This window comes from Cheilinus undulatus, linkage group 20, assembly GCF_018320785.1.
Source record: "Cheilinus undulatus linkage group 20, ASM1832078v1, whole genome shotgun sequence".
Classification (NCBI taxonomy): Eukaryota; Metazoa; Chordata; class Actinopteri; order Labriformes; family Labridae; genus Cheilinus; species Cheilinus undulatus.
Window position 1 is genome coordinate 14,199,052 of NC_054884.1, and position 14,188 is coordinate 14,213,239.

The 14,188-nt window shown below is 38.4% G+C and overlaps 1 protein-coding gene across 1 annotated transcript; it reads right to left on the reverse strand.

Annotated features, from left to right (window-relative positions):
- Positions 1-8,988: 8,988 nt before the first annotated feature.
- On the reverse strand, positions 8,989-14,107 carry LOC121528498 (desumoylating isopeptidase 1-like). The gene is made up of 6 exons (XM_041815986.1): positions 13,696-14,107; positions 13,534-13,555; positions 13,387-13,456; positions 13,108-13,217; positions 12,270-12,392; positions 8,989-12,183 (listed from the first exon to the last, which is right to left on the reverse strand). Exons 1-6 carry the CDS (start codon positions 13,781-13,783, stop codon positions 12,102-12,104), a joined length of 495 nt encoding a protein of 164 aa, XP_041671920.1. The 5' UTR covers positions 13,784-14,107; the 3' UTR covers positions 8,989-12,101.
- Positions 14,108-14,188: the final 81 nt, after the last annotated feature.

Below are 14,188 nucleotides of genomic sequence, written 5' to 3' on the forward strand. Positions count from 1 at the left end.
TCCACAGAACACGTTTCCACTGTTCCACTGTCAGTGTCAGTGTACTTTTCACCACTACATCCAACACTTGACACTGGACCTGGATATGTGAGGCTTGCATGCAGCTACTCCACCATGAACCCCATTTTTTTAAAGACTTTTTTTTTTTTGGAATTGGGGTTTATGAGTTAAGGTTGCCAAGTTAGTTTATTTGAATCTCTGCATTCCATAACACAGTTGTTGTGTCGTTGGTCAATAGTCCATGGTGGCTTGTGGGTTATGTTTTTAGTGTAGGAAGGGGCATGAGCTGCAGACCAGTCTATGGTGGGGCCTTTTGGGCTTATTGCAGACTTCTACAATGGGGTGACTTCGACCATGGGGCGGGAAGTGACGGACATTACCCAAGAGCCAGAATGACATACTGAATGACTTATATTTCTGCTCACTTTTAGAGGTTATGGTAAGTGGCTGTTTTTCAACACAGCAGAATTTCATGAATAAACATCAAAAATTTACTGAAAGGGATAAATTTAAATTCCACACACCACAAACTAAGGAAAACCCAACGAGGGTTAGGGTTAGGCACCTGAACCCTAGAGGTAAGGGTTAGGGATAAAACTAAAAATAGCACACGACAAAGTAAAATACCTAACAAGGGCTACTATGTTACTTCCTGCCCCACAGCTGAGGTTGTCCCATTGTAGAGGTCTGCAGCCAGATGCCTCTCAGTCTGGTGCAGGCCTGGATGACGGCCATTAGGAGGCCTGAGCAGTTCAGGGCCACGATTAACATGGCAATGTGCCGAACTGGCATATGCTCCCATACCTGACCTGGCCTGGTTCTCTCAGTTCTATCAGAATTGAATACAGTGTGTGGTAAGGTTGGTATTTGAAGTAAGAAGTTCTCCATTCTAGTGCCTATTGGAGCAAGGGATTTTTTGACAGGGCGGTATAAATCTTCTCATCTTACTCTAAGCAAAAGAAAACGTTCCTGATATTTATAACTTTTCGACTATTTTAGAGAATTACTAATGTGTGTAACAGCAGAGACCTCATCATAAGCTTGCTAATAAGGGCAGAATTACTTAGCAAAAAAGAACATTTTTTACCGAGATTAATGCTGGAATAGTTCTATTTTCAACCGCATGTACAGAAGATGATTTTAAATGAAATTCTTTGAATTGTTGGTCCCCTCTTCCCTCTGCGAGTTAGGTGTTTTTGCTCCAAAACCCAAAATAGTCTGCAAAAATGATAACTAGGCCAAATTTATATTTACTGAAACATGAAATTGATATATTTTAAGGTCTGGTGCATCGAATATTAGTTAGATTGTGCATTAATCTGACAGTCAGTAAGCACGCAGTAGAGGAACTTTCTGTTCTTGACCATATTTAAATTAGATGATAAAACTCTATCTTTGAAGCCTGATTAAATTTACATCTCTGTGAAATAGAAAACCTTATTTGACTGGATTACATTAAATCAGTCCAAAAATAATTAGAGCATTAAAATGCGGATTGATTTTAGAAGATTTAAGGATTAAATCAATAAATTCCATCAAAACCAGTTTAGTTCCAGAGTAATCATAAGTCTTCTAAAGGGAACTCTATTCAGGTCATAGCCAGGCCCTGCAGATGCTCTTTTATTCTGCTTTTTTTAAGTTCCCTGTCCTCCTTCTTAAAAACATCTCCATACACAGCTGTTTTCTCCACATTTCTTGCTTACCCCTCTTGGCCTTTCCCACCCTCTCTCTACGACGAACTGCTTTCTGTGCCATCAGGCCCGGCATACATGGAAAGCATCCCTGGGGTCACATTAACTCAACAGGGAGGACAATGCCACCATCATGTCAGCTCCCATCATCCTCCATCCCAGCCAGGGAGGAGAAGAGTGGGGAAGAGAGGGGCATAGTAAGAGCCAGAGGCTGGGACTCTTTAGAAAAGAATAAAAAGGGAGGAGAAAAAACAGAAAAATAGAAAAACAAAAGGTACATGTTTTCCTCCCTTGGGGGGAAATGGAAGGAGTCACTGTGGATCTGGGTCTCTCACTACGGAGCTGTCTGGGTCATAACATAGATTGTGTGGACATGTGTGTAATTTTCCTCCCCCGGGCAGCATTACAGGGGGAACTGGCCGAGGCATTTTAAGGCCTGGAGCGTTAAATATTTCTCATCTTGTCTCTGATTTGTGCAACAGTTAGTGTGCAACTGTCCGCTGTACTTGTTGGTGAAAGTTTGCGGCTGCAACACCCTCAGGAACTGCACGTTGAAGTGAACCATGAATGATTGCACGTGTCCAGAAAGTCTTGCATAAGGTCCTGTAATAATGTTTGTGCTAAAATGAGGAGAGTATTTCATGAAGCTTAACCCTTTATTTTGGTGAAGTGTTAAGGGCTTTTGCAGCAGCTGAATCAAGCAAAAAGTTGGGAAACAACCCCTAGAACAAACTGACCAAAAAAAAAAAAAAAAACAGCGCTACTGAATAAGAGTTCATACCTGAACTGAACCAACAGAAACAGCATTCAAAACTCTAGGGCTCGAAGAGGGATGCATTGTCTCTTTACAACTGACTTCACTTTAAATCAGTATATTTGATCCAGTCGTCTCTTTTGTAGACAAAAGACCAAAAGAAACCAATAAGTCTAACCATGAGGGGGACTGATCTGCAAAAGGAAATGAGTCCTAAAAATGCCTGAATAATCAACATTAAACATATGTTTTTCAACTCACTTAATGCACAGACGCACAGAGGTGCTTAATTGGACTTCATAATTAATTACTTGCATTATAAAATGTTAAAAGTATAAAAAAAAAAAAAATACTGAGATGACGACCTGGGTTTATTGTTTATTCCCTAAGACGGAACAACTTAAGTAAGAGCTGATGTCTAACTAGCCTCTCTTAAAAACTTACTTAATATGTCTAAAAGCAACCTTTTACCTACACGAAAGAAGACAATATCATCTGCAAAAGGTGTTATTGAGAAGGTCTGTAAATGTTATCACATTTCCAATCCTGCAGTATTTTTGGGCCAACTGGGGACAGCAAAATCAAGTTAAAATAAAACTGACAGGTTGCTGAGGGAAAAACTGTTATTGATTATGATTTCAAACAAATGATTTAAAAAAAATTAGCTGTTTTGGTCCTTGAAGACCTCTTAGGGGGTGTACCATGAGGCAAGATTGGTGGTTAAGTGTGGTCTTCTAAACATAGAGTCCCAGTTTTGGTTGTAACCAAGCTAGCTATCTTTTTACAAGGCAAGATCATCATGGTAACTTAACTGGGTTTACTTACTAACCTACTTGTAACTGAGTTGCACCAGCCATGCGTAAGATCAAACTTACAAAAGAGTTTACCCTTAACTTGCGAAGCAGTTGGGTCTTTCCAGATTCCATGTCTGTCATCAGGCAACTCTACCTTGCAAAGCTCCAATCTGAGACGATTGGGCCAGGTCTGAAGACGAACCCCGACCATTTAACACCATTTGAGGAAATGAGGTGGTAGGAACGGGCAGGGTTTAGTTGTACTGCAAGCCCGTGTACATAATGGCTGCCACCGGTGTAGTGATTAACTCTGATGTAGCTATAGTGTAGCGGTAGTTTTACCTCGAATGGGCCTCAAAACAAGAGCAAAGAGCCACACTGAAAGATTCTCTTAGTGGAGATAACATTATCACCCTTCTCCCAACCAGGCCACGCATGAGTTTTATCCACAAACAAGCTCTGCTGTTCATAGACTACGACAGCACCTGTCTGTTGAGCTCAGGTTACTGTCAAAGCAACGCATGTATGCAACCTCATTTTGTCTTGTTGCTCTAATTCAGTGTTTCAGTGTTTTAGGGCCACTCTGGAAAAGAAAATTATTTAGAGGATCCGTTCATTTTCAAGAAAAAATCTGAATTCTAATATTTTTTGAAAAAAGGTAAATTTTTTGACGAAAAGTTGGAAATGTACCTGAACCAAAACGTAGAATTTTTAAGACTATGAAGTCAAAAATTCAACCACTGTTTTCAGTTTGGTTTCTTGAAAAATTTTTTATTTCATTTCAAATTTACAATTTTTAAGACTAGCAATTTTATGGATTTCTGGTCACAAAATTTACAACTTTTTAAACTGGGAAATTTCAACTTTTTTTCCTGTAAATTTCCAACTTTTTGAACTTTGAAATTCTGAATCTGATTTCTGGTAAATAAACAACTTTATAACCTCAGAAATTTAGGGATTTTTTTCAGAAAAATGTTGACTTTTTTGCACCAAAATTAACGAATTTACTTCATTTTTTTTCATCTTTTAGGTCTGGCCTAATACATTATGTTTCTTATCATGGTTTTAAAATATATATGTGCATCTAATTTTGACAATGCCAGAGCAGACAGGATCCTGACTTAACGCCAGATCTAAGACATAACTTATGCATAGCTGGTGCAACAGGCTGCTGGTCAGTACCAGGTTATTTTCAGAGTTATGGCTCTAAATTGGCTGCAAAGTGCCATCATTTTAATAATTCACTTAGTGGGAATGTTCTCTGTGGGCACAACAGATCTCCAGCTAAAGGAACATGTCTGATGAAAACTTTTGGAATTGAATTAGTTCAGTCTGAAGAACCAGACAGCTGGTGGTAGAAGCATCAAATGATGTTTTTAACACCCTCTTTTTTATGAGAGCGCTGACACAGCCTGAAGCAGAAAGCCTGAGTTAACAAAGAAAGTTCACAGTCAGCTTTGTGCCCAATGCCTCTAACTGCAACTTCAGGCTTTGTCGAGCTAGCTTGCACAAAGAAAGCTTCGCTACGTTTCTTGGTATCTTGGTATACCCCTCAGAGGTAAATGCTGCTAAATGCTCCATCTTAACCTGCCCAACTTTGACTTGATGCTTTAAGTCTAGCCCAGGACCAGTGGAACACAACACAGTGGGTTTACAGAGTGCATGCATTTAATAAAGCTTTGAGACAAGACAGACAGCATCAGAGCAGTATGGCTGCAGAGTAAAACCCAAAATAATGAGCTGACAGATTCTTAAATGTAAGAGGTAGAGGTAACAGATAGAGGTAAGTTAAACTGCAGCAATAGATGATAATGCTTTGAGGGTTCATCACTTACAAATACCACCTGCTTTTATCCTCATAAGCACAGTCTTATTATTTAATAGCCAGGCCTCGTATATCTTCCTTTTCATGACGCCTCTGCTACATGTAAACACAGTGCTTGAATTATGAGAATCTGAAACTTTTCCTTCCTCCAATAAAGAAATTAATAACTTTGCCAAAATCAGTACATTAATCCCAGCAGCTGAGCAGCATGATAATAGACAATCTAAACATAGAGAATACAATCAAATCAAGTTTAAGTCATGGTTGAAAAATGTGAGATGTGACAGAATCACACCCTACCATCCCCTATCAATAAGTGGAGAGGTAACCACTGATACCTAATATGTATGCCACTAAATTAGATTTCTAAAAAGTTGAGCACCGTTTTCATCAAACCAATGTCGTGGTCAAGAAGCCCCAAACTTAAGAATCAGTTTTTATGAGCAATAGAAGTTCTTTGGCTTGAGGAAGTGCTTCCAATGTGTTCTGAAGATGGACTCTTGCTTTTTCTCGACCTAAAACAGTTTACCTCTGTTCTTTGTAGAAGAAACAAATCGCTTTTGGCTACTTATGATACATGTCTGACATAATGTGTACATTATGGTTCAATTTTCCTTAAAGAATGAGGTTTCAGTGTGGATTTTTGTTTTGTTTTTTAGGTTTCATGCGGTGCAAACCTCATGGGTGTTCTATTTATTGATGGCGACGATGTAAATATGTTTATTTAATGCAATTTTCTATGTATTTTGTTTGAAAAGGGCTGTATGAAATAAGTCTTTTTATTTCAAGGTATGTTTATAATAATGTTGATGTCAAATCTTAAAGTATGTTATTTCATGTTAAGGACTCTAGTAACATGGAACATGATGCATATAGAGATCTATTATAGCTGGTGCAATTTTTTAATGTGCAATAGAAGAGGATGTAGTAGGTCTATGATACTGTCTGTCACATCACTGCAGTGGGTTTTAACATTGGTGGGAAAAGAGACACAAATTTACAGTATAGGGACACCAATCAGACAGGTTGTTTTAAATTGCAAATGTTTCCATTGTGCGACTGCAAAATACAGACAATGTAAAGTGGGACACTGGAAAAAGAAGTCCTGCTGAATTTGACTCACAGTGGAATATTTGAGAGCACGCAGCAGTCGGCTGTAACTTGTTTTCTCAAGCAGAGGGGAGTGGGATATGTTACAGCAAATGTAGCAAAGATTTCATCAAGTGAAGAGCTTCTCTTTTTAGTGTCTGTTTTTATAAAAGAATAGAAAGCAAGACAATGCTACATTCATGAATGCAATCATAATAGCAAACGATATTGAAAGTGTACTGGTGTGAAATACAGTATGGAGCAAAAAGTGTATATTCTGTATGTATATGTACTTCTTATTACAGCAAAAATAACTTATTTATATACAAACTGTTCTAGAAATGTTCTTTGCTGAGGATTGTTTAGCAACTGATGCCACTTTTGAAGATGAATCATTAAAGATTGTAAAATTATTGAGGCTTGGGTTTCACTTGTGTTTGAATCAAAGATTTGTTTGATTAAATCAGAGGTCACATCCCGATTTTGTGTCCATACAATGGTCATTGTGTAAGATTAGATGATCTCAGAGCCATAAATTTGTGCAGTGACTTGACTGGCAGACATGATTGACTACATGATCAAGCACTGTGATGATGTTGGAAGGAAGAAGGACTGGGCTAGACTACACCTGGAAAGAAAACTGTAAAAACACACTGCATTTATTGAACTACATTGTATTTGTCTATACAAAGGTTACAATGGATGCCACACTATCTTCGGCTCATCATAACAGCAGGGAGTAGGAATCACCAGTTGCTATTTCCCTCAAACATTTCTCTGTTTTCTTTCCATTGTGGTCGTTCCTCTATGACATATCCTAAAGGCAGGGATTTTGTTGTCAGAGCACGACTAACTTTTTTCGCTGTCTCAATGGCATATCTCACAGCCCCAACTTCATCTCTCTTCTTTCGCTTTGCCATTTTGTTTGTTTGCATTCATGACTGCTGTGCATGTAGGGTGCACTGTGCTCTTATTGGTCAGCGTCACCGGTGTTATCGAACAAATTGTAGATAGCAGGACCAAAATCAAACACACCAGGCTTTTTGTTGGGATGTTGGAGGTGTCTTAGATGTGCAGGTCCCAAATACAGATTTTCAAAACCGGAAAAATTCTTCATTTTAATAACTTTAACAGGGCGTTTCTTCTCATGGTGGCTGCCATTGGTTGTGAGTTCAATCACCCTAGCTCGCTCCAAAATGCCCAATGGAACTTCAAGCTTTAGCAGCTGAGAAAAGAGACACTCTGCATGCAACAACTGTTGCCCTACTTCTTCACCAGTCAAAGCTTTACGGGAGAGTGGCAAAGAGAAAGCTGTTGCCACTGTAAGAGAAAACTTTTCTCTGATGAGACTAAAATGGGGCTGTTTGGCCATCAGACTAGATACTATGTTTGGCGGACATCAAACCCTGCTTATCACCACAAACATGCCATCCCCACTGTGAAGCAGGGTGGTGGCAGCATCATGCTGTGGGGATGCTTCTCAACAGCCAGCCCTGGAAGGCTTGTAAAGGCAGAGGGTAAATCCTTGAGGACAATCTTATTCAGTCTGCAGGAGAACTACAGCTTGGGAGAAGATTTAGTTTCCAGCCAGACAATGACCCGAAGTGTACAACAAAAGCTCCACAGAAATGGTTTAAAGACAACAATGTGAAAGTTCTGGAGTGGCTGAGTCAACGCCTGGACCTCAATCCAATAGAGAATTTGTGGCTGGACTTGAAAAGGACTGTTCACACCCAATCTGTGTGCAACCTGACAGAGCTTGAGCAGTTTTGCAAAGAAGATTGAAGAAAAATTGCAGTGTCCAGATGTGCAAACCTGACTGAGACCTATCCACACAGACTCAGTGCTGTGCTTGCAGCCAAAGGTGTCTACTAAATACTGACTTGAAGGGATTGAGTATTCATGCAGTCACTTATTCTGCATTATATATTTTTATCTAATTACATTACTTTGCAGAAATCTGTTTTCACTTTGAAATTACAGAGATTTTTGTTTTGCTTTTTTTTCTGGTCAAAAAAGCCAAATTATACTGACGATGATTGATGTATAAAATCAATAAAAGGGTAAAACATCCAACAGAGTTATTACTTTTTTTAGGCACTGTAAGTCTTAATGCTAAAGGCCTTGTGTGCTTTAGTATGTCATGCACAGTCTGTTTCATAACCAGCTAACAGGAGATTTGAGAATATATTATCAGCTACAATTAAATAACAACTTAATATTAAGTTTTGATCAAGTAACCAACCAGATAAAAAGCCTAATATTACTTACATTTAGGTCCATTTATGACTATACCTCTTTATCACAGGAAACAGTTTGACATTGATGGGATAACACCCAAACAACTGCTAAAATTACTTGTTATACAGGAGATTAAAAGAACAATGTTGTTTCACTGCCAGCCACAAACGGCTTGTCTTCATTCTGACAGAAGCTTGAATACATTTGTGGTATTACCCCAGCAGGGAGCTGAAGCCACGACAATCCCAAACATGTCCCAGTAACCATCAATTCACCCCTCAATTTTGGAGATGTAATGTAATCACATTTAAGATTTATGTGCTGCCTTCACGTGTTGTGGCATAAACGCACTCCTCCTGCTGTGGTGAGCCACTAGTGTCACCCTGTGGCTGTTTTGTGTACTACATGGCACAGAACAATTATAATCATTGATAATCTGTATTTTTTTTCTATTGGATGATGTGAAAAGTGCATAAAAACTCCAGATTTGATCATCACAGACTATAAAACAGATGTCTTCTTTTACATCTATTGTATTGTTTTAATGGAAACAGTAATAAGCTTCCCTAAACACCAAACAGGTCACAAGGTTTGTGGGATATAAAGGATATTTTAATGTCACAACTCTAATAAAGTTCCACATAACATACATAACAAAGTGCAGGGTGTCTAGGCAAATTCAGTTCTGATCTAGAGCACTGGTGCATTGATAATTCTTTGAAATTCCTCTACATTTGTTTTTACGTGTTAAAATTTCATTAAGACTTTTTTATTAATAAACACTCTCCTCAAATAGAATCCTCTCTCAGACAAGCTCTTAAAAATATTCACTTCAGTGCAAAAATGTAATAAAAACAAGCTCATATCCAGTCTTTAGCTGGCATTCAGTGATTTCAATGGCATCTATGTACAATTAAGGTAAAAATTTGTATTCTTTTGAACTATTTGCAGACACCCTTTATGCATTATCAAGTAGGTTTAATATACATTAGATAAAACAATACAAGCATGATATGGTATTACTACACAAAAGGAATAAAATGAGGACAAAAAGCACTGATGGAATCAACATGGATTTGTTTTCACTTCAAGGAAGAGTTAAAGGCCCCAGAGTGTGCTGGTTATGTGGGTGTCAGCTGAACACCTTTTGTTAAATTTAACTTACTTTGCATAGCTTTTGTGTAAATGGCGGCTGTATAAAACATTCTGTCTTCATAAAGTGGTCATATTCCAAGTCTTGCAAAGTGAAGCAACAGAAGGACATAGAAATAATAAATGCTGAACAAGTGGCAGGTCCTGTATTCAATAAGAGGTTCTTGAATTAGTTATGTCTGAGGTTACTGTGTTATGTGTTTGTGTACGAAGTAGAAAACCAATAAGATTTGGTCTAACTGTGTTGTTTAAACTCTGAATGAGAATAAGGCCTGCTGAACACTTCAACAGAGGGCTGTTTTCTTTCTTTAAAGTCGACTTAAAATGGCTCTTGGACTTAAAACATACATTTGACATTTGACATGTGAAAAAAGGAATAATCTAAGGAATGCTGCAATGAATACCTGACACATAATACTTTGAAAAGGGAAATGTGTGGGGGGTTTTTATAATCCTTAATTTAAACAGTTCAGAAGTAGTGTAAAATGTAAACTGAAACCAATATTATGATTTTAAAAACATTAAACTCTAAAAAACAAAAGACAACAGATCAAATACTGAACAGAGAAATTTGAATGTAATGTAAACTGAAACCAATATTATGATTTTAAAAACATTAAACTCTAAAAAACAAAAGACAACAGATCAAATACTGAACAGAGAAATTTCCCTGTTTTGAAAAACTGTATGCCCAGATATTTGGAGCATTGTGAAGCATTGCATTCTTAAAAAGGAGACCCTGACATGTACAGTAGCTAAAATTCTACATCAGGAATGACTGGTTGAACTTTCCACTTTCAGAGTCAGAAACTGGTCTCATCAGTTCTCAGAAAATGCTAACAGAGTGTTTTCAAGAGGAAAAGGTTATCACTTCTTCCTCTTGAAAACATGTCCTAATTTTTTTTTGAAATATATTGTTCAATAGCATGTAATTTTCAAAAACAGTTGACTTTCTAAGTTTAAATATTTGATAAGCTGTCTTTGTTTGTGTGCTTTTAAATATAGCTTTTAATGTTTTGCAAATCATCTCATTCATTTTTTTTAATTTACCTTAAAATCTGGAATATAAGTCTGACTGTATATAAGCTGCAGTCTGTTTCTGTAGTCCTAAAAGGAGAAAAGGGTTTAAGCCGTTGTCGACTGTGATGATTCTCATTTTGTTCAACAAAGTCCACAATGTGCAGTCCCTGTGCAGCTGTGCCGCTATTTTATCATTATCTGTTTTTGACATATTAAGTTTGTGCATCTACTAGCTATAATATGGTAGCTGAGCTTTCAGCCTGCAATTATGACACAGCAAGTTTCACTCAGAGAGCACTTAACATTTACAATAACAACAACTTTCCGTTTATTTTACATGCACGATTATGGCCTAACGAGGAAGAAAAGCGGTTAAAAAGGGGCACCGAAACTCACCAGTCTGGTCCATATCTTTATACATGCCTACTTACTGCTTTCAAAGCAGGGACTCAAATGGCTCCTGTTTAACTGGAATCCCTCATCCAGGTCTAAACTTTCTTCTCTTGCCCAATATGCTTGGCCAGTGAAAGGTGTCTGGTACTTCCATATCAGGGCCCTAAGTCACAAGCTCCACTCTTCTCCTCTGTTGTCCCCTAAAGGTGTAATGAATTACCCAACTCCATTCGATCAGCAGAGTTCTTTTCTCTTTTCAAGAGAAAGCTAAAGACCCAGATCTTTCAGGAACACTGTGCACTTAGCTGGACTCTGCTCCTCTGTTGTCCCCTGTAGCAGAATGAGTTTGCACATTTGCCTTGCACTGTCCTACTCTACTTAGCTCTGTGAATGACACAGCACTTGGTAATTTGGTGCAATTTATGAATATAAATGCTTCTATACACCATGTGTATTGCCTCCAGCACTGCATGGCAGCACCTGTGTCTGATCAGACTTGAAGCCCTTAGTGACACTTACTGATGTTTTCTCCGGTCTAGATCTTTGCTTGTGTTGCATTTACTCGCAAATGTATGTTGCTTTGGACAAAAGCAACTGCTAAATGTTGTTGTGACATTCTAACTCATTCTGAGCAGTGAGGCAGCAATCTTTAACTGTTGTTGTGATTTTTCATTGTATAAATTATATTGGTATTTAAGTCGTCTGCAGCCAACTTTTTCGACGATAAATTATCATTAAAAGTGCGACTTATACACCAGATTTTAAGATGCATTTTACGTCATGTCCCAACTTTAACGACTATTAAAAATCTTTGCAGCACACATTTAAAATAAAAGTTGGAGAGTGAACTTACTAAAGTATAGTGATAAACTGTAGTATACAGCATCCCTGAAGATCAAGAGCTCTATACTCCATGCCAAGATGTGCACAGAAGACAAAGATTTCCCCAAAAGGAAGTGAAACGATGAGGGATATGTGGGACCTTATATGAGGCACTGAACTCTATCTCAAAAGGCACCTTAGAGATGAAGATGTGTATCAGTAAAGGAAAATATTATCAAGGTATGGCTGGTTGCTGCTGCTGGTGAGTTTCCCCCCTCACCTGAGCCCTCAAATGTATTTTCTTCAGTGTATAGGCTCATCTATGGGTGTCCAGTTATGTTGTTGCCTCCGGGACTTATAGCGACAGAGTCCAGTAAGGGACGGAGAGCTTCACCAAAAGGCCTGGAATGGAAACACGGTACAGTTATGCTGACATCAAAAGGCCCTAAGTTATTTAAAAACAAGGATTCATTCATGTGTTGACTCACGTGGAAAGTACGTCAGCTGGAAGGTCTGTGATATAAGACGGGATCTTTTTACTTGTGAGGAATTGAGCCACCTCGCTGCTGAAGGTGTTACAGTTGTGCTCAAACAGGTTGTATTTGTCACCTCTATGCAACAGGGGACAAAAAAAGAGAAAGAGAAATGTCTAGAGATCTAAATTCAGAGGAAAGACAGAGTCAAGACAGGGTGGAGATGGGTGGGTTAGTGGCAGGAAATGACAAGATAGAGACATCTTGTCAGAGATAACAGAACTGAGAAGTATGAGACCTTAAATGCATCATTTTGCATTTGTCTTAGAATGAAAAATTAAACTTTGGATATGATAAGGATGCCTCATGATATACTGAAACATTAAAGGACATGTCACTGCTCAGTTACAAACCTTTAGTGTCTCATATTGCCTTCCTATATTTTACTGAAGGTTTCATCCTTTGGAAACAGGTATAAAAAGACTGGAAGTTCAACTGCCCTGACATCCTGCTTCTGAGTCTTTACTGGCCTTAAAACAGTTATGTTCTTACTAACATTTGGATGTGAAAATCAAGTCTAATGCTGTATTAAGAGTAAAACAGAGTATGTATGCTTGTTACCACCATTCACTTCAATTTGCTGTAACCCCTTTCTCCATCAAAGAGATGTGATGAGACCTGTTTCGAGGTTTTTGTTGTGTGACAGTCAACAATTATGCAGTCCTATAAGAGCCAACATTTAAACTGTGCGGTAGTAAGCCATTCACTTATCTTCATTCTACTTTCATCTACCTCTGATCATCAGGATGGTTAAAGTGGGGTTAATGTCAATGTGATAGGCTTAAGCATTTACCTGTATGTTGACTCTGCCAGTGAGGTCAGATACTCCATAAAAATCTCTTCAGGCACCTCAGTGCAGCCCAAGTCCACTATGGAGTCAGGGTCGCCCAAGGGAGTGCCACTCTGAGATGGGACACACACATACACCTCAGTTGATGATTTGTTTTCATCACTTTGAATAATTTTACTTGGTGCCGAGTATTTAAATGTCCTTCAAAACAATACAAAGTTGAAGGGCCAATATGTACAAGTTTTGTTCTAGCTGTGTAGGCAGGAAAAACGTGATACTTACAGGGGGACAGTTGTTGATACCTGCTGCTCCAAAGAAAAACTCTTTTCCATGGACCACAATAGCAGTATGCCTGAGAGAAACATTATACTGTTATTTACATGAAGCTAAAATCATAAGATCTCTGGTTGTTCAAGAAGCTATGCTCACCATATCCCTTCAAGCTGTTTCCCTGTGAGAGTTAGAAAGAAAATATTAATTCAATACAAATTCACTCATTCCAACCATACATGTGAAACAGGTTTCAGAAAAGGGCATCACCATACCAAATTTAACTGTGAGCAACTTCAAAGCAGCCAACAGGTAACTCACCTAGCATGAGGGGACTCAGCTGACGGGCCATGCCTCTGGACAGGTCGTAAACATACAACATCACAGGGTAAGAGCCAGTTTGATCCATGACTTGACACAAACAGAAGGGTTTTCTTCAAATAACTACAGATAATCCACTGTAAAATAGCTGACTCACATCCAACAACAACTACGGCTGGCTAACCTACTAGTAGCTAGTAATCAAAACTTTACACGAAAAGTTTAACAAGGAACTTGCACGTGAAAAATAAGGTTACAAACTGTGCAGGTTTAAAATCAATAAATAGATAAAGTACTAAAAAAAATAAATAACACAACAATAGCCGGAGGTAGCCGGGTTTTAACAGCTGGTGCTGTGTCACTGCCTAACTAGGAACAATAACAAGACTGTCAAAAAAGTGCATTCTCATGGAGAAAGGACCCTTTCCGGTGTCGAGCCTTCCTGAGAACTACTCCCTCCCACTTTACTATGATTGGCCTTTAGCTTTGATTG

Excerpts from the sequence above, each read along its gene's own strand:
- LOC121528498 (XM_041815986.1), bottom strand. The coding sequence starts at position 13,783 with ATGGATCAAACTGGCTCTTACCCTGTGATGTTGTATGTTTACGACCTG. Across the intron at positions 13,556-13,695 it reads GCTGAGTCCCCTCATGCTAG|GGAAACAGCTTGAAGGGATA; the intron begins GTGAGTTACCTG and ends TAACTCTCACAG. Across the intron at positions 12,184-12,269 it reads CCAGCTGACGTACTTTCCAC|GCCTTTTGGTGAAGCTCTCC; the intron begins GTGAGTCAACAC and ends TTTCCATTCCAG.